This window comes from Brachyistius frenatus, unplaced genomic scaffold, assembly GCF_029030835.1.
Source record: "Brachyistius frenatus isolate BFR_SWC_R1_liver_20210118 unplaced genomic scaffold, ASM2903083v1 Contig_32, whole genome shotgun sequence".
Taxonomy (NCBI): domain Eukaryota; kingdom Metazoa; phylum Chordata; class Actinopteri; family Embiotocidae; genus Brachyistius; species Brachyistius frenatus.
The window spans coordinates 2,834,366-2,853,888 of NW_027210631.1; the positions used below are offsets into that span (position 1 = coordinate 2,834,366).

General features: G+C 42.5%; 1 protein-coding gene across 2 annotated transcripts; it reads left to right on the forward strand.

Moving 5' to 3' along the window:
- The first annotated feature begins 292 nt into the window (after positions 1-292).
- Positions 293-17,554, forward strand: fbxo18 (F-box DNA helicase 1). Of its 2 annotated transcripts, XM_069700131.1 has the most exons (22): positions 293-412; positions 607-647; positions 1,346-1,513; positions 1,658-2,214; positions 3,279-3,415; positions 3,731-3,878; positions 3,969-4,150; positions 4,239-4,313; positions 5,514-5,605; positions 6,468-6,636; positions 8,215-8,434; positions 9,447-9,534; positions 9,634-9,729; positions 9,822-9,958; positions 10,639-10,735; positions 10,845-11,011; positions 11,566-11,662; positions 12,746-12,940; positions 13,793-13,918; positions 14,179-14,285; positions 16,831-16,965; positions 17,053-17,554. In XM_069700131.1, the coding sequence occupies exons 1-22, from the start codon at positions 375-377 to the stop codon at positions 17,215-17,217; spliced, it is 3,237 nt and encodes a 1,078-aa protein (XP_069556232.1). In that variant the 5' UTR covers positions 293-374; the 3' UTR covers positions 17,218-17,554. The 2 variants fall into 2 exon arrangements, with proteins under 2 accessions (XP_069556232.1, XP_069556234.1); XM_069700133.1 differs by having other exon boundaries at positions 302-647.
- Positions 17,555-19,523: the final 1,969 nt, after the last annotated feature.

The window sequence follows — 19,523 nt, forward strand, 5'->3', positions numbered from 1 at the left end:
TTACACACTAAAAAGCGCTTTAAAATGTAGCTATCTGAAACAACAAATGTATATAGGTGTTAAACAACTTGTCTAAAAACAAAATTTTGGGGTACTTTTTTCAATCAACCTTGCACTATAATATAATTAGATTGGGAGGCATGTTATTCATTCCACTAACTTTATTTCACATGAAAGCGTTGGATGCTATTTTCCAGTAGGTGGCGATAATGTGCATCCGCGTTGTATTATCAGCCGCCATTAAAATCCAAGAAGAAGAAACCGACCAATCATGTGGCTTCGCCAATACAAACTTTGGAACATTTCCTCAAAAACAGTAAACTGAGCAACAACTCACGTTTTTTGTTTTCCAAACGAATCAATATGAACGTAAAATGAGTTTGTTGTTATTAGCGGTGCACAGACATTTAATGTGAGTATTTACACGTAAATATACGAGTAAACGAGCTGGCGGGGAACCCTGTTTGTCCGCCTCGCAACGGGTCCAGTCTGTTTTTGTTGATGTTAATGATTTAGCGACAAAACTTTCCGCGTAATCAAGTTTTAAATATCACTTCAGTAAAGAAAATTCAGCATCGTTGGCGTCATGTGGCTTTGTTACTGAAGGAGGCACGCCCTGGACGCGAAGATGGAGGTGTCTGTTAAAGGTAGGTTTAGAACCACGACAGGTAATGTTATGTATGCTGGCAAGTGAAACAACCGATGACACATTGGGCCACTGCAGATAACAACAATAGAGCACTAGGGGTTTGGTGAGTATGAACATGATGACTGGATCTCAACCGAATTGAAAAACTGTCAGATTTGGAGTGACGCGTTAGACAGCTCTCTCTCTCTCTCTCCTCCTCCTCCTCCTCCACCGTCAAAACACCAAATCAGAGGATATATTTCTGGAGAATGGTGATCCGTCCCTCCACTAGAGATCCACAGACTTGTAGAATCGATGTCAGGGTTCACAGAACCTGTTCTGGTGGGCTGTGGCGGCCCAAACACTTTATGAAGACACTTCCTGTTGTTGTTGTTTTTTTTCCTTTTATTTGTCACCCATCTAACTAACGTCGAATTTATAGTATAAAAGCACTTTAAATTGTATTTATATCCTCAATTCAAGTGTCGTAGGATTGGAGATTTTACACTTGTTATAATCACTCAAGAAAATTGAACTCTTGTTGAATACAGAGAAACCAACGTTGAAACAGTCTGGCATGTTTTCTTAAACCTGAACACTTTTACAAGCTGTTGTAGATTGATTGAAAACTGAAGTAAGGCTGACATCGCATAAAGACAATCCCGACACAGTCATTTGTATTTCATTGACACGGCTGAATGTTGTGTGCTGTCCTAGGGAAGGCCAAGAGGAAGCACCTGAATGCGGAGGAGTGTGATGGCCTGGGACGAAGAGCAGAGGGCACAGACATCCTCACCCAACCTCACACCTCTAACCAGGGGCTGAGCAGCCGTGACCCCAACCGCAGGCTCTATCCCAGGACGCCCACCAAGCGACGGAAGTGTGGTAATGTGCTGTAAATATTCTGCATGAAGATATGTAGTTAGTTTTTTCAGTGAAAGTCCAGACAAGGCCATTTTTCTCCCTGACAGGAGTTCATTGAATTGACTCTGAATCTTTGTTTCTGTCTCTCAAACGTCACACAATCAGCGGCGGCCTCAGGAAGTCCTTCTGGACATCAGAGGGGCATCAACGACTTCTTCTCTGTGACAGGAGTAATCAGTTCCAGCCCACACAAATCCTCCCACCCCTCCACTTCCTTGTTTCACAAAGAGCCAGAGATTGTGGAAGAGGATGAGGATGATGATAGCAGCCTGTTAGCTACCCCATTAGTGCCAGAACCTACCGTAAATGAGGACGAGGAGGAGGAGATTGATGATGACAGTCTGTTAGCTGCTGCGATGATGCCGGAGTTTGAGGCAAACAAGGAGGAGGATTATCTGGAGGGAATGACTGCTGAGATGTTTGGGACAGATTTTGAATTTGATTACAGTTCCAAACATGAGGAAGAGGAGGTAGAGGCCCTCCCCGATGCCCACTTCGGGCTCCTGGGAAGCTCCACGGTCCTGTCGAAACCTCAGGGTTGCATAGACGATCTGCCAGAGGAAGTGCTGATGCAAATACTGTGCCTCATCCCAGCCCCGGACCTCTACCGCAACGTGAGCCTGGTCTGCCATCGCTGGAGGGACATCGTCCAGGACAACATGGTAAGACAAGCAACAGAGTTACATCAAGTTACATCACAAATATTAGCTGCAGGGTGTTTGAGGGGGTCGATGCAGATGTTAAATGATAATTCAAGTTTTGAACCATGCAAACATGTCCTTTTGATGTGTTCATATGCTAGAAGACATCATTAGACAAATGTCTGTTCAGGAACAGATCTAAAAAAATACAGAGTGAGACAGCTCAATTCAACTCAGTTTTTTTTATTACATAGAGACAAATCACAACTCAAGTTATTTCAAGGTACTTAATATAGTAAAGGAACCCAACAACTCAACAATTCCCTGGTGAGAAACAGCCGGGAGGAAAAACTCTCCTTCAACAGAAAGAAACCTTCAACAGAACCAGACTCAGAGGCGGGCGATCGACTGGGTGGAGAGGAGAGTGGAGAGAGAAAAGAACAGCATAGAGATCCAAGACAATAAACTATCGGTGGGTCCGGTCATCGCAGACCGGAAACATGCAGCTACAGGGATACCTGCAACAACAACAACAACAAAGCACTCCACTATGTGAGCAAGGAGAACTGCATAGAGAGATAACAAACAAGAAACAAAGCTATGGGAGAGAGAAGGAGTGAAGTCAGTGAATCATGGAAGGTCCCGCAGCACACAAGGAACCAATCACGTCAACCTGTGTGACGATGACCAAGTTTGTCCAACATTAAGGCTGTTTGTTGATGTAGTCCAGCTGGAGGTTCATGTTTTCTATTGCTGTTACATTTCTAACATCATAGACAGCGATACATAAGACATATTATCATGCTGATACATCGGCTTGTCGGTGTCCAGTTTGCTCTTCTTCTGCCTCAGAATTGGTTTCCAATTTGAACATTGACGGCTCAATTTCTCCAGTATTACCACTTATTCTCGGATTAGTTTGTAATTAATGAAGGGAGATGTGTAGATATATATATATATATAACCCGCTTTAACACGGCTTTGAAGGTTTTTTTTATTTCTTGGTAAGTGATAAACAGAGGAGTTTTTCTCACTAAACGAACAATGTTTTTTTGCTTCTTGTGTGAATGTGTTCCTTTTCACAGTTTGTGCCCTATAAGAAAAAATATTTCCGCTACACGATGAAGGAAAAAGAAAGCGTTCAGGAGATGTTCACCATCTTGAAGAGTAGCGGAATTTCTGATGAAGCTGCCCGAGACCACAGCCTTCGGAAACTGGTTGTGTAAGTCTCCCGTTTGTCTTAATAAGTAAAAATACGTCCACAAAGGGCTTCAACCAATGACAGTTTGGATTGTTGATTGTTGAGATTTATTTTAGTTTTTTTATGATAATCATTTGGTGACATCTCCACAGCAAAACGAACTGAGGCACAAAGATCTGAGCAGAATTTGGATTGTGTGTTTTGTGTGGGAAGTTCTTGTCATCATTTCCTTTGAAATTTGACGGGGTTTTTTTCTGACCTCAGTTTCTCTACGTGTGTGTGTGTGTGTGCGTGTGTGTGTGTGTGTGTCTCTGTCTGTGTGTGTGTTTTGTTCAGGTTGATGGCGCAGCATCAGATCAGAGAGCGAGTAAGGCCCGAGGACGTTCTGGAGAGTGTAAAAAAACATCGCCTTTACCCCCAGGCGGAGGCCTCCATCAGGTTACGGATCCCTGATATCAAGAGGTGCCACAGCCTTGGCATCGAGGTATGATTTGCAAATATATAAAGGATCTCCGGTAACATTGTGGGCTTCACAGGATCTTCATGACTGGCATCATTTGTGTCTGATCTCCAGGGTCCGAACCCGTACGCAGCCATGGCCTTAATACTGATTCTCGGTGAGAGCGTAGCTGACGTTCAGGCCTTGGTGTCTCTGCTGAGCGGCTGCATGTCGCTCGTAGCGATCACCGAATACCTGAACAACATGGCTACGATGCTGCTCGCGTTAGAAAGGAGCGACATCAGAATGAGCAATCGGTGAGACCCGTCACGGTTTGCTCTCACCCGTCGTTCTTCATTGTTCGCCGGCAGCCGATGACTGTTTTTCTCTGGTCTGCCTCCTCAGGCCTCACTACAACATTTATTATGTGCTGCACCTGTTGGAGAACGGACCCTTCTCCGTCAGCCCTGGGGAAATGAGGTGAGTTTAAACAGCCTTCGTTTCACTGAGAAATAAGCGCATCTCACTGTTTTATGATTCCTAATTTCATTAGTGTGGAAGAACTCGGGGCCTGGTTTTCATTCAGGGTGTCTGCAGGTCCAGTTCAGACCAAAGATTCATGATGAGATGAAACTGTTTCGGAGCGCTGCAGCACTGTGAACTGGACCGTCTCAGCTCGACTCAAACCAGCTGACAGTGTCGCCTGAGACTCAGCTTGTCAAGTCAGCAGTTTTAAAACTTAAAGCGCATCACCTCTTTCAACAGCTCGTAAAAAGTCAGCCGGTCGAGTCAGACGTAAACTGTCAGCTGGTCAAAATAGAATTTTTGACTAAAAATGCAACTGTTCAGAGTAACTCACCATCACTATCCTCCTTCATGTTATAAGATGCTCGAAATGATACCCAGCAGTTAAAACAGAAGAACAGAGAGTTGTTGCTACGGCGATGTGACACCGTCTCGCCTGATTGCTTCGGTGTAAACTGACAGCTTTCATAATATTGCAGCTGCAAGTTTCAAATCATCTTCTTGCGAATCTTTGGTGCAAACTGGCCTTTAAAAAGCATTTGGTTCACTCATTAAAGGTCTTTTAAAACGAGCTATGAAAACATATTCACAAAGATTTTATTTTATTTGATTACTTTATTGTTTGCCGCAAATACATTTAGTTAATTACAACCCTGTTGTTGCTGCCATTAGATTCAAAATGATATTTTCTATTAAAAAAATAACCAAATAACCAAAATAAACATTTGATATGTTGTCTTTGGTCTGTTTTCAATTAAATGTGGGTTTGAATGATTTGTAAATCATTCTCGTTTTTTATTTACATTTGATATCCACACAGGAAGTCCATACTGAAACCTAAATTCAAACATGTTTTTGTTCGTTTTTTTGTATCATCCTTTATTTAGGATGATACATATTTTACGGATGATGTGTTAAACTGCAGTACTTAGAGACTGATCTCTGAATACTGCAGTTTAACTCGCAAGTTCTACATGGATTTGATTTATGCACACAGATATGAGCAGATTCAGCATTTCAAACAGACCGTGTGTGTGTGTGTGTGTGTGTGTGTGTGTGTGTGTGTGTGTGTGTGTGTGTGTGTGTGTGTGTGTGTGTGTGTGTGTGTGTGTGTGTGTGTGTGTGTGTGTGTGTGTGTGTGTGTGTGTCTACTAGGAGGCCACAGATTCACCTCACAAGAGAACAGCAACAAATCCTGAGCCATGATATCCAGAACGATCACGTGGTGAAGATCATAGCATTTGCCGGTACAGTGAATGAATGTCATGAGAACTGCTGCTGCTGTACAGTCACTGCATCCACGTTCTTCAGTCCTTTACTAAACCAGTTCCACACTAAAATACGAGATCACTGACCAGCGCAGTCACTTTATGGACACATGCAACAATGTACATTTTCTAACTTCATTTCATGAGAACATTATTCATGAAATTCCTCATTAAGTCTTCTGTGCAGTGGAAAGTCCAAATACAATATATTAAATCTGATGATTTACCTTTTTTTTTTTTTTTTTACAATGATTATGTAAAAATGAAGGTACTATTAAGTATCCTGCCGCTATTTATTACCATGACATGTATTACCATTATAAAAAGTGTACAGACAGCGTTAAAAAACAACAACTCTGCATTCATGTAAACATGTAAACAGACTACTTTATCCCTCCACATACTGTTTGCGTGCAACAGAAGCATAAATCGGTTCCACTGTATAATACTTGAAACATCACCAGGGGGCGCTGCTTCTCCTTTACACACTTAATTCACACCACCCACTTTTCTACATCCTTCAGTTATTACTATTTAATGACAGGTTTCTTTAATGAAGTTAATGAAGTATAGCTTTAGAAATACAATGTGAAAATAGGTTTTATTTGCCATTTCATGAATCTCTTTGTTCTGGGTGGTTGATGTCATAACGTCTATCAGCTGTGTGAAACAGGCAGACTTTACCATTCACTTTTAGGTTGCATCAAAGTGTTACATTCAGAATCTCATAGGTCGTCTGCAGATGTAAAAGATTAATAATCAGTTTTCTGAGTGTGGTGGGTGTGACGTGAGGTCGGGGGTCTCTATGTAAGGGCTGACGGCTCGTTGCTGTCCGACACAGGAACGGGGAAGACGACCACGCTGGTGAAGTATGCTGAGCAGCGGCCGCACCTCCGCTTCCTCTACGTGGCCTTCAACAACTCGGTGGCTCGCGAGGCCCGCCGCCGCTTCCCCAACAACGTGGACTGCAAGACCGTCCACTCGCTGGCCTTCAATGATGTCGGGAGGAGGTGAGGAGGGGGCTTCTCACACGCTCCTCGTGGCACTCCGAGATTTTCAGTTTTATTTTCAGTTCATAATTACAAAAGAAAGAACGTTTGACGTCTTTCATTATTAAATTTGGAATATTATAAACTGCAAATATACCCTGCATGTTTGATGTGTGGGGCTCCTGTCCTGCTAACTTCTGCTGGGCCTGACATCATCCTGTAAAACACTACGAACAGCTTGGGAGTTAATTTTCCCCCTGATGATGACGAGTGTGTGTGTGTGTGTGTGTGTGTGTCTGTGTCTGTGTGTGTGTCTGTCTTATCTTGTATGAACCCACAACTTTCTTTTTCCAAATGCCACATGCCTGTGTGTCTACGCTTAGCGCTGTGTTTGCGTATATATTATATATATATTATAGTTGATGCCAGATATTACAGCAAATATATTGCTGTAACTAGCTGGTTCAGAGGTGACTGGGTGTGCGTTTGGGTTCAGGTTCATCAGCTGTATGTATATTTGTGTATTTTTGGGTGTCAAAGATCATCCTCATAAGTCAGAGTCCATGTGTGATTCTGCAGTGTTTATGTGTGTCAGGGGTTAAGTTGGGGCTCAGTGGACTGTACATTCCACACTGAGGTGAGACTTGCTGTCCTCTGTATGAGGGTAAAATGTTATTTTTTGTAGGGGAGCGGAAACACTGACAACAGCAGCAGCCCACATTTCTTGTCGACCTAACACACTCAAAGCTCAAAGCATCCGCAGCTGTTTTGTGTAGGTGTGCATTCCATGTCCATGAGGATGTCCATCTGTTTTGGCATGTCTGTACGTGTGCGTGTGTGTGTGTGTGTGTGTGTGTGTGTGTGTGTGTGTGTGTGTGTGTGAGGAGGCAGGACGCAAAGCAGCCCAGAAACGTCCTAAACTGTAGTTGACCTTTTGGGATGATATTGCTGTTTTGTTCTGTTGCTTTACTTTATGAATCTCTGTTATGTGTTCTTCAAACAGTTCAGTCGTAGTTTCTCCAGTTGACAAAACATTTTAACCAGGTGCATTGTGGTTTGTCAAGGTGCTCTTTGGCAAACTTAACACGACAACGTCAAGTGATGAATCTGAACTCTTTGAGATTACTTTTTTATACAAATCAGTCATTTCTGATATTAATTAAAACTTCTGAGATAACTTTTTTTTAGATGTCAAAGTAGTTCTGACCCACACCTTCAGCTTTGTTTTATTAATTTGACTCCAGATTTGCACATTCCTCACTGCAATTAGTTTTGGTTGATGTTATCAGGCTGGCATGCTCACACGCTGTGTTTTTACAGTCACAAGTGTTCTTGCGGTACCAACGTAAAAAGAAGAGACTAAGAATGACACCTATGTATCTGTAATGAATTTGAAATGTCTATTTAAGGTTTTACCACATGGAAAGAGCACGATCTGCTTCACTGTTTTCAGCCCATTACATTTTGTTTGGGATAGTAAATGATATGCTAACCGTGCTTTAGCTTGTCTGTAGTAGCCCCTCTCTCTTTTTTTTTCTTGCTGTATATCGGGTGTTCCTGTTTGTGACCTCATCACTTCTGTGATCTTCTCTGTGACAGATACAAAGCTCGTGACAAGCTGACCTTCAACGCGAAGCCGTTCACCATCAGCAGCGTCCTGCCCAAAGGCCGCGGTGGCTTTGCCAAGGCCAAAGTGGTGACCACAACTCTCAACGCCTTCATGTCCTCAACGGACCCGACCGTCTCGATCCACCACGTCCCCAACAGCTACGTGTTTAAGAGCGGCTCCACGAAGATCATAGACAGCGAGGAAAGACTGGTATGAACGCCTTAATGCTACATACAGTGGTGTGAAAAAGTGTTTGCCCCTTCCTGATTTCTTTTTTTTTTGCATGTTTGTCACACTTAAATGTTTCAGATCATCAAACAGATTTAAATATTAGTCAAAGATAACAAGTAAACACAAAATGCAGTTTTTAAATGAAGGTTTTTATTATTAAGGGAGGAAAAAAAATCCAAACCCACATGGCCCTGTGTGAAAAAGTGTTTCCCCCTAAACCTAATAACTGGTTGGGCCACCCTTAGCAGCAACAACTTGCAATGAGTCTTTTACAGCTGTAAATGTTGGCCCACTCATCTTTGCAGAGTTGTTGTAATTCAGCCACATTTGAGGGTTTTCCAGCATGAACTGCCTTTTTAAGATCATGCCACAGCATTTCTGGCAAAAATGAGACGAGCCTTAATGTTCTTTTTGCTCAGCAGTGGTTTTGGTCTTGGAACTCTGCCATGCGGGTCATTTTTGCCGAGTCTCTTTCTTCTGGTGGAGTCATGAACACTGACCTGAACTGAGGCCACTGAGGCCTGCAGTTCTTTGGATGTTGTTGTGGGGTCTTTTGTGACCTCTCGGATGAGTCGTCGCTGCGCTCTTGGGGTGATTTTGGTCGGCCGGCCACTCCTGGGAAGGTTCATCACTGTTCCATGTTTTCTCCATTTGTGGATAATGGCTCTCACTGTGATAAACCACATTTAAGTTATGTTTTAACAGGAGGGGGCAAACATTTTTTCCCACAGGGCCATGTGGGTTTGGATTGTTTTTCTCCCTTAATAATAAAAACCTTCATTTAAAAACTGCGTTTTGTGTTTACTTGTGTTATCTTTGACTAATATTTAAATTTGTTTGATGATCTGAAACATTTAAGTGTGACAAACATGCAAAAAAATAAGAAATCAGGAAGGGGGCAAACACTTTTCACGCCACTGTATGTACATATGTACACCATGATACTCTTAAATGACATCTAAACTGAAAGGCTTTTATTGTGAAATCTCAGCTGTTTGTCCGTGACGCGCAAAACATCTGGAACAGGATGAAGAATCTCAACGAGAGATCGAAGCAGGCCTATTACATGACCCACGATGGTACGTTGACCGTAAATGAAGTGAAATGAAGGAAAGCAAATCTCCCGTAATATTTAAAGAAATGCTGCCCAGGTGATCAGTGGAGTTTTTCTCTGCCAGGTTACCTGAAGCTGTGGCAGCTCCAGGACCCAAAGCCTCACTTGTCTGATCAGTACGACACCCTTTTCATCGATGAGGCCCAGGACTGCACTCCCGGTACTCAAACATGCATGTTGGTGGAAAACTGTGCTATTTCTGCTCAGATTTGTGATGATTAACGGGGACTTCTTCCTTTTCTTTCTTCACAGCCATCATGGACGTGCTCCTTTCTCAGCGCTGCGGGAAAATCCTGGTCGGAGATCCTCATCAGCAGATCTACACCTTCAAAGGAGCCGTCAATGCCCTGCGCGTTGTTGACCACACACACATCTACTACCTGACACAGGTACACTCAAATGCACACAGGTAACCTCTGACCTGGAGCGGTGAAGGTTCTCGCTGTTAGAGACACTAAATATAACTTCCTGAAACATTGTCCCCGGCCGAACCTTCCCCTCTAGGAAGATTTCTTTTTTTTGCAGGAAGTGAGCAACTGTCACGTGTGAGAGGTAACATCAGCAGCACGAAGCGACGTGCCACGACAGCCTTGATTAACTTTCTGTAATCAGACATAAAGTGTCCGCAAGAGTTCCAAGTTTCAGTAAAGCTGCTTTCCAAATGCTGTAAACTGCGTTCGCTGCCCGACAGAGGAAACAAGGCCTGGTCCATGCAACGTAACGATGTTCCCTCCGCCTCTCCGCCCCTCCTCATCACTGCGGAGTCGCAGTGGACAGTAAAGGCTAGTTACCAGCTACGGGGCTAAAGCAGGACTCTCCAGTAGATCACCATCTACCCGGCAGATCAAAGGAGCTCTCAGAGAGGAAACATCTCTGTCTCTCAAACACAGACCACAGGTCCTCTTGTTGCCCCGTTTAATGCTCTTAAGTTTTCTACAGTGCCTGCATCCCCTTTTATTAGGCAGTGTATCATGAATCATGCGCTGCAAGTCACATGAACATGTAATGGGTGTTTTACTCTCAGCAGTTCAGTGTTAATCAGAAAAATGAAAAGGATGTTTCTGTCCAGAGCTTTCGATTCGGTGCTGAGATCGCCTACGTTGGTGCCACCATCCTCAAAGTCTGCAAGAGAGTTCAGAAGATTCTTGTCGGAGGAAAGCAGGGGGGTGAGTGCAACGTGATTTGTAATGACGGGCGGGGACATAATATGAAAATAATTCGATTCCTTAGTCAATGTTTTGTTTCCTGTGTGCGCGCTACACGTTCGCTCTACAGGCGGCGTGTGTGACGAGGCTGCAGACAGGGTGGTCGAGGCTGTGAGGACGGGCGCGAGTCACAGGCGAGGGACGACGGCCATCTTGTCCAGATGCAACTACGGCGTGTTCAGCGAAGCCGTCCGGCTGACCGACGCCAACCCACACTGTCGCCTCCACTTCATAGGAGTGAGTGGATAGTTACACACACGCGCGCACAAATGCCACACTAACAGCATATTACACCAACTCACACCTAACACAACTTGTATCCGGCCTGTATTGACGGCTCTTGTTGTCTTTGTGTTATTCCCGTCGTGGATTGCAATTAATAAAAAGCTCAGAAACCTTTCCTCCTGTATACAAACACAGTCATGTGCATGGAGCCGAGTATTCCAAGTTATTTTGCGTCACCTGAGTTACACGCGTTTTTGTGACCGCTAGAATTTACGCATTTGCAATTTTGTGAGTGCGCATCAACTTTTGCCTCCATTGTTCTGTTCCCCAAAATGCTGACGTGCACCCGGCTCAGGTTCCGGGTCCATGGTGAAACTGCAAATGCACACATACCAGTATTCACAAAAACATATACAACACAGGTGCTGTTGTTGTCATACAAGTTATTGCTTCCCCTGCTCCAATTCTAATGACCTACAATGTTATTCAGCCACTTGTGTTGCGTCTGTCTCTCTGTCTGATAATATGTAATATTAAATAACATGATATTCCTCTTTTTGCCGCAGGATGTCACTAACATCGGCCTTGGTAAGATCCTGGACATCTGGCACCTGATGCAGAAGACACAGCCGGGTTTGCAAGAGCCGAACCATCAACCCAAACGTAAGATTCATACAATAAACATACTGCAGGATTTATCCTGTGATTCATCTGCTGTTGTGAAATGGGACATATCAGGCTTTCTCAGACTACTTGTATCGTGTTGATGTCAAAAGTCTGTGAAACAAATTCAAAAATGTATTTCAACAGTTAAACTATCAGTAAACTTCCATGAAGTCAATTTAGTAAAATGTTAGATAAATAGATGTTTGACATTTAGCAAAACAAAAGTTTCCTACTGAAATACATAATTTAGGTTGTCACTTGGAGAAAGTCTGAACATACTCCTCCAAACATCAACAATGGTGGTTGTGAAACTTAAATGGTCGATGTGATGAAGTCCACCTGTGGTTCCTCACCGCTGTGAATTTAAGGCTAATTAGCTTCATACAAGTGACATGGGGTTGGAAAAGTGGATCATTTTAAGGCCACGCAAAGCTCAGGTGTTCCATCCTTCGTATTTGGGCACATAATCCAAAACCTGGAGGACTTGTGACTGAGAGAAGACACACTTCAAGACCAGCAGCTGATTGGACGAAATAATAGTGCGTAAAACAAGCAAAAACCTCCGCAAATCAAGCCAAGACAAAAAAAAAAATGTCTTCTTACGTTTGAAGTGTTGGCTTCTTTATCAGTATACGTAGACATTAGTAGTTGCCAAACACGTTGAAGACTGAACCAGTGCCGTGCTGCATCCTCCACAGCTGGTTGAGAAGCTCTGAGGCTCCGTGGAACAAACTGAAGCTCATTGTTGTCACTAATCAGCAAAATGTATCTACACAAAATTTAGGAAATCAGCCTTGCTGGAAGGAGTCATTTATTTATTCATAAAATGCTAAATGTGGATCATAACATTCATGCACAATGACTTTCACAGATTATACTGCTCACCCAGCTCTGCACCAATCAGCACGCAGGTGTTTAGCGCAGCAAAGATGGCCTCAGAGATCAACAGGAATTAATGCGTTCACGCACCATTCAAATTTCAGACATTGAGGATTAAATTTGCAAGAGAACACAAGAGGACGGAAATCGGTCTCTTTTAAAAAACCTTGGACATTAAAGTTGAATGTGCTCCGTCTTCAGCTATCAAGGATCCCTTCATTCGCTGCTTTGCGAAGACGGATCAGAACGGCTTCTGGGCGCTGAAGACGTACGTGACGCAGACCGAGGACAGGGAGCTGGAGGGCAAACTCAACATCGTGGAAAAATACCGAAAGCGCATTCCCGAGCTGGTGAAGCGCCTGGAGCAGTGTTCGGAGAGCGACTTTCACTCAGCAGGTGAGCATGCAGACAGACACACACACACACACACACACACACACACACACACACACACACACACACACACACACACACACACACACACACACACACACACACACACATACACACACCTAGGCTTTATATAACTTGAGTAAGAAGTCTGAGAAACCTGTTTCCACTCACACAAATAGCATGTAAGAAATAGAAGGACAAGGAGAAAAAGAAAAAGGAAAGAAAACAAAAGAAAATAAAATAAAACAAAACAAAAGAGAACAAAAGAAAGTGAAATAAAAAGGTTTGTCTAAATAAAAACTCCAAAAACATGCACCTCAGGTCAGGTTACCTGGCGCCGCGCTAGTGGCAGCCTGTTGCAGCAGCTCCCCCCCTTAGAGCCCCCCTGCTGTAGTGAAGAAATTTCCCCTCGGGGATTAATAGAGTGAAATAAAATTTTTTTTTTTTAAATGTAAATGTCTCATTAGCTCAGATCACATGATAAGAGGTTACGTGCACCTACACAGCTTGGAAACAGGAAATGGATCCCTTAAAATACACCGAAGACTTCGCTATTGTCTGATGTCTTATGTTGGCTTTTCTTTTGAAAAGGACAAAACCAGCAGTGCGTCATTGCATCTCTGTGCTTGACACTTGAGTTCATTTTAAAGTCAACTTCTCTGTGTTCATGGAAATGAAGAAACCCGTCACCCGAGGCAATAGATTTTGGCTGTTCCTGTCGTAACCAGATAAGCTGTCCTGGGGTTTTGAAGTTTTCCTGTCGCAATAAAAGGTCCATTTTTAAAAAGCTTGAAATACTGTATTTTATATTGATGACTGTTTTTTCCCCCCTTTGTATTCTGACTTTGTCTCTAGACTTCATAGTGGGAACTGTCCACAAGGCCAAAGGTCTGGAGTTTGACACTGTGATGGTTGACGATGACTTTGTGAAGGTTCCTGCTGCCTGGCACAACCTGGAACACTTTTCCAAGTTCTCATTTAGTGAGTTTTTATTTAGACAAACCTTTTTATTTCGCTTTCTTTTGTTTTCTTTTGTTCTCTTTTGTTTTCTTTCCTTTTTCTTTTTCTCCTTGTCCTTCTATTTCTTTCTTTTTTTTCTTCTCCTTTCTTTCCTTTTTTTCTGCTAAATATTTTAAACCACATGTTCTGGTAATTGTGTTCAGTTTTCTGTTACTTCTGTTCAAAGTGGGTTTAGAATCACATTGAATATAGCTTTTCTAAAAAGCTTTTTTCTTGTGCAGCACAAATTCCTGATGATGAGTGGAACCTGCTGTATGTGGCTGTGACTCGTGCCAAGACCTCCCTGATCATCCCCAAGAATGTCTGCCGGATCCTCACGGTGGCCGGGGTAAAATAGAAACACAACACATCTGCAAATATGGACTACATCAAGTCACAGCCAGAAAGTTATTGCACACATTGTTGGAATGCAATGACGCACAAATGTGCGCTTATTTAAAGCTACGACAAGATATTAATCAGGATGATCCCGTCTCGGCTCTTGTTAAAGTTTGTTCTTGTGATTTTGGTTTTCTTCTGCCATCTTCTGTCATTGATGACGAGACTGTTACAGGGAAGTGAAATCGTCCCTTTCCTCATACTTGATTCAGGATAGTTTTTTCCTCCAGACACACAGACGAGTTTCACTTCCTGTATTTCCTTTCTCAACTGCAGCCAGCTTAAAGTAAACTACTTAATGATTTCTCAAATCGGAGTCATAATTCCTGGGTACGGCGTTTTCTTTTCTTTTTTTAAACCGGGGACTGATTCGATGGTTTCTTGGCTCTGTGATCTGCCTTTAACAAGTGGATTCAATTTGTGACCTCACCAGAGCAGATGTGGAGACTCAAGTCTGACAGACAAAGACAGTAAACAATTAGGGCAGAAACAAAGCAGTAACCGAATGTGTCCATTTCACTGTGTACATTCTTGTTTCCTTTGCCGTCATACAGAAAGCTGCATGAATTATTTGTTGTTGCGGTCTTTGAAGTGTGCAGAGGAAAAACCACAGCTGTGAGAAAATGGATGACAAAAATCCATTTCCTCTGGAGCACAATTGTTGAACGTAGACTGAAGTGTTTGTGAGGTTCCTGGCAGTTAACGGAATAAAACAGGACATTGTTAATGTCTTTTATCACCGGCAAATGATGAAATAGTAGTGACTGAACGGGTGTGCCAGAGTGAGGCAGCGGCGGTGTGGCTGCTGTTAGGGTGGACGGAGGTGTTCTGATCAGAGCGGAGCTGAGCGAGACGTATACATGAAATTATAGAAGCTCAGAGACGGCTGGCGTTGCACGCAAACAGAGCGCAGCACTGTGACGTAGCGCGGAGAGGCTGTGACCTTTGCGATCGTGTATTCCAAGTTGTGTGGCCTCATCAACATCAGCACCTGAGTTACATGTGTTGTGCATTTGTGATTTCATTATGCACCTGAAACTTTGAGCAGAGAAACTTTGTCTCATGTTTTGGGAGAACAGAAGGAAGTCGCAGGGCGCCACATCCTGAGTAGGGTTTGTGGGGTGGCGATCGTGTCGTTGCCTTTTCATTAAAAAGAGTTACAAAATAATTATAGTACACTGTGCACCAGGCTGCCTTCATATATGATCTTGGTAATAGACTGATGAATGTTTGGTCTGTTTTGACTGGTGAACAAATTTCCCTTTGGGGATAATAGATATCCTCAACCTTAACCCTCCGGCTACAGTTTGGATTGAGGCTTTTAAATGAGAAGCAAAGCTCTTATATATCTGTTATTAGACATGACTTGTTTGGTTCAGTTAAAACTAACTACTGTTAGTTTGCCCAGTTAATGTGCTTAATTTTAAATTATCAGAAAGCTCTTATTTATATATATATATTTTTTTAAATCAACAAACTAGACCGTGACTAAAATGCAGCAGTGTCGAGTTTTTCTCCTCAGTGGGTCCTAAATGAGCTGCAGGTCTGAAACCACCTTTATCTCAACTCTTGTTGGTTAAGTTGCATCATTTCTCTGCACTTTATCTAAACTGTCAACGTGTGCGTGTGTGTGTGTGTGTGTGTGTGTGTGTGTGTGTGTGTGTGTGTGTGTGTGTGTGTGTGTGTGTGTGTGTGTGTGTGTGTGTGTGTGTGTGTGTGTGTGTGTGTGTGTGTGTGTGTGTGTGTGTGTGTGTGTGTGTGTGTCCTGTGGGGAAAGGTTTGTGGAGGTGGCCCACTTGAAAAGCTTTTTCTCATACCCAACTGTAATAGGAAAAAAAAAGTCAGAGATTGAACATAATGTACCAGAGAGTGAAGAGCTACAAACCTGTTTATTAAAAGCATCTGCGGGCTCCTCCTGAAAATGAATTAAACCAGTGAGTGCACACGAGTGCCAACTCGTTGGGAAATCGACTTTGATGTACAAAAACGGTTAGGTTGCTGACCTCGCCCTCACCAGACATCATTCTCATTAATGATAAAAAGCCCTTATTAAGCAAGAATAACAGCCATCCTGAAATACAAGGCACAAAGCACAAGAATGGAAAGTTAGATCAGTAAGAAATGGCTTTAAGTTGGGTATTAAAAAAATTAAATAAAATAAGGCATCAATTATGAGTCATTCATTCTGGATTAACCACAGCCAACCAACTGTGGACAAAAGAGGCAGGTAGAAACAGCGTTCCTCTTACTCCAAGGTGTCTGTGTCTACTGTTTTGATCCAAATTTGATGATCTAATTTATTTACTGTTCTTAAAACTGGTAAAAAAAAAACAACAACTAGAAACGGCACATAAAAGGTCTGTTCATTCAAAAAAAACTATTGGAAAAACCGCATAGATCAAATTTCCTGTTTTTCAGAGGTAGTTTTGTACAGTCAGCTAAAAGTTTTGCATGTTTCCCTCCCGACTTCATAATCACCTCCTTGTTATTTCCAGCAATACTTTCTCAAGTCGGAGATGCCCAGTTCCCCGATGACGGCCGGCCAGCCTCTCCCGTGCTCCGTCGCAAACTGTCCCAACTGCATCACGCCCGGCTCAGCGTTCATCCTGCACAAACAGAAGATGAAATGTGTAAGAGGACAACTTAGATGGAACAAAACACAAATACTAAAGCGCTTTGTTCGCAACGATTACGATCCTTCTTTCGTCTTTGTGCAGACCGACGGTGTGTGTGACAGCGGGCCGCTGTGCGAGAGGTGTGTGTGGACGCGCATCGGACCGACCGCCTTCCTCATGACCGACGACGTCCTCTCCATGGCTGAAATCCCACGAAACCTCGACCCGCCCGTCCACCACGGATTTTTCGTGGAGTTTTTTTTATAACGCTGCTCGTATTCAAGGACCTGAAATAAAACCGTCCTCTTCGGCGATGTCGAGGGAAATCAGGTGACCCCTGAACACGCTAACAGGACACGGGCGGCCAGGATTCATGTCCGGTCACCGAGAGACACCAAAGCAGGCCGAGAGATGCTTTTACTTTTCTTTGTAACGGATGAAACACAGTTTTCAGTGTGACTTTCTTTTTTTAATATTGCTTGCATGTGTGTGTTTTTCTCAGAGACATTTAAGGGCCAACATCTCCCAGTTCTACCAGTAGAGTGCTGAGGTTTAACTCAGTTTGACTGTAACATTTATTTTAAAAAAAAGATGACTGCTGGCATTTTTTTCCCACATGCTTTTTTTTTTTTTTTTTTTTTAAGTCTTTCTTCTATAATCAAATCAAATGTTTTATGACTTAGAAATAACTCTTGATGGGCTACTTTTCATTACACAACAAGTAGTTCCGACCCGGAGATCTGATTGGTCAACTACATTTGGAAAGTGCTCAAATCAACATGACAACACACCCTGCTAATCACTAGAAATATCACTCCGCCTTCTATAATATATAATATATATACATAAGTAGAATTTTATTTCATATAAGTATAATGTTGTTTTACTTGTTATAGGCCTGTTAATTGTGACCCATCTGGTGAAATCGGGTCTCTTGGTCCCATTTTGTTGCTCCGAGCACCTGTACCGTAATACCACGGGTAGTCGCGCATTTAAAATCCTACCGGCGGATAGTTTGCCAATTATGTTTCAACTGGTTGTAACACGACACGGTGCTAAAATCTTTTTTTTTTTTAAATACATGAGGGCATCGGTATCTTTTTCCGGCGGATATCTTCATTACAACAAGTCTGAGCTACCTGAACAGTTTAGTGTTTCTATTTGCTGTATTTAGTTAGTTTAAAAAACAATCTCGAGAAAGCAATAAAACGCACTAGATCTCGTCTCTGTTACTAAAGGGTCGGACTACTTCCTGGAGTGGTAAACGTTGCATCCATTACATTTGTTTCTACTGACGCGACTGGATGTTTTCCAGTTGTTAGTCACACTAACAAAAAGTTGTATTTTAACAGCGAATTGCCCACAATATGAATACATTTTGATTACATATTTTATTTAGATGGTAAATTGTGGTATTTACAAAAGCCTTTCAGTAAAAATTGCAGAATGAGTGATTGGATTTTTTAATGTCAACAACCAACACTTACAAACATTGAGTGAGAGTCAGTCTGCAGTCTAGGAGACGAACAGGAAATGTTTTGTTTGGACTTGGCTGAGCAACTGTTTTCGTTTTCCTTCATAGTCTAGTTCACTTTTGGTCAAATAGCTCCTAGGGGAGATAAACATCTGGACAGATGAGTGAAGAAAACATGTCAATATCTAGTATATAGTAGGTATGTGTATGTAGTGTGTTTATGTGTATGCGTGTACTAGAGGCGTTTTAATTTGAAATGGGGTCTTTTAATTTGAAAGATAAAGGAAGTCAAGGCATTCAGCTGACCAATGGTGTAACTATGTTGGTCAGTCATTCACCTTTACCTTTCGTCTGTGCTCTTATTTAAAAAAAAAAAAAAAAAATTCACAGGTAGGAAGCATTGACTGTACAGATTTAGTATCTGGTTCCCTAAGACAGATAATTAATTTGGGAATGAATTGCTTCGACTGACTGCATTTAACATCCACATAAAAAGTGGTGAACTTCTCTTCTAACTTCCTTCTGCACTAACATGCATTGCTGATATCTAAATTATTCATCAATAAACAGCTGCTCGGGGGAATTGTGCGATTCTGTGCTCGGCTATGTTTACAATAATACAACATATATGTATGCCATATTATATTTCTTATATGCAATCTCGTATTAATCAATTATTACTCCTCAGGCGTATGCAACAGGCTGTGCCTGTATAGGTCAGCGATACTGATGTGGTCAGCATACTGCTGTGCAAAACAACAAGGACACCGGGTACGTATGGAACGGTTGATTTACAACCGTTAGTTTCACCTCCTATTGTTCTGATCTCTTCTGAGTCATAAAACAGGACCAAGCTGCTAAAGACGACCCCCCTCAACAAATCAACAGAGGACGGCTCAACTGCACATGGCACTGTGTTTTTGTACTACAAAAAGACTGGGTCAGGGAGAGACAGTCAGTCAGACTTCGTGAACTGACACATACTCTGTTGCGGTCAGGGAAACATAGTCTGGACCCAGAGCTCTGTAAACTGATTATTCTGCAGCTGTTAAATAAATATCTTGAAGCCTGACATATTATCCTATTGCCTTATTGAAAG

Excerpts from the sequence above, each read along its gene's own strand:
- fbxo18 (XM_069700131.1), top strand. The coding sequence starts at position 375 with ATGAGTTTGTTGTTATTAGCGGTGCACAGACATTTAAT. Across the intron at positions 648-1,345 it reads GATGGAGGTGTCTGTTAAAG|GGAAGGCCAAGAGGAAGCAC; the intron begins GTAGGTTTAGAA and ends GTGCTGTCCTAG. Across the intron at positions 12,941-13,792 it reads GAGCGACTTTCACTCAGCAG|ACTTCATAGTGGGAACTGTC; the intron begins GTGAGCATGCAG and ends CTTTGTCTCTAG.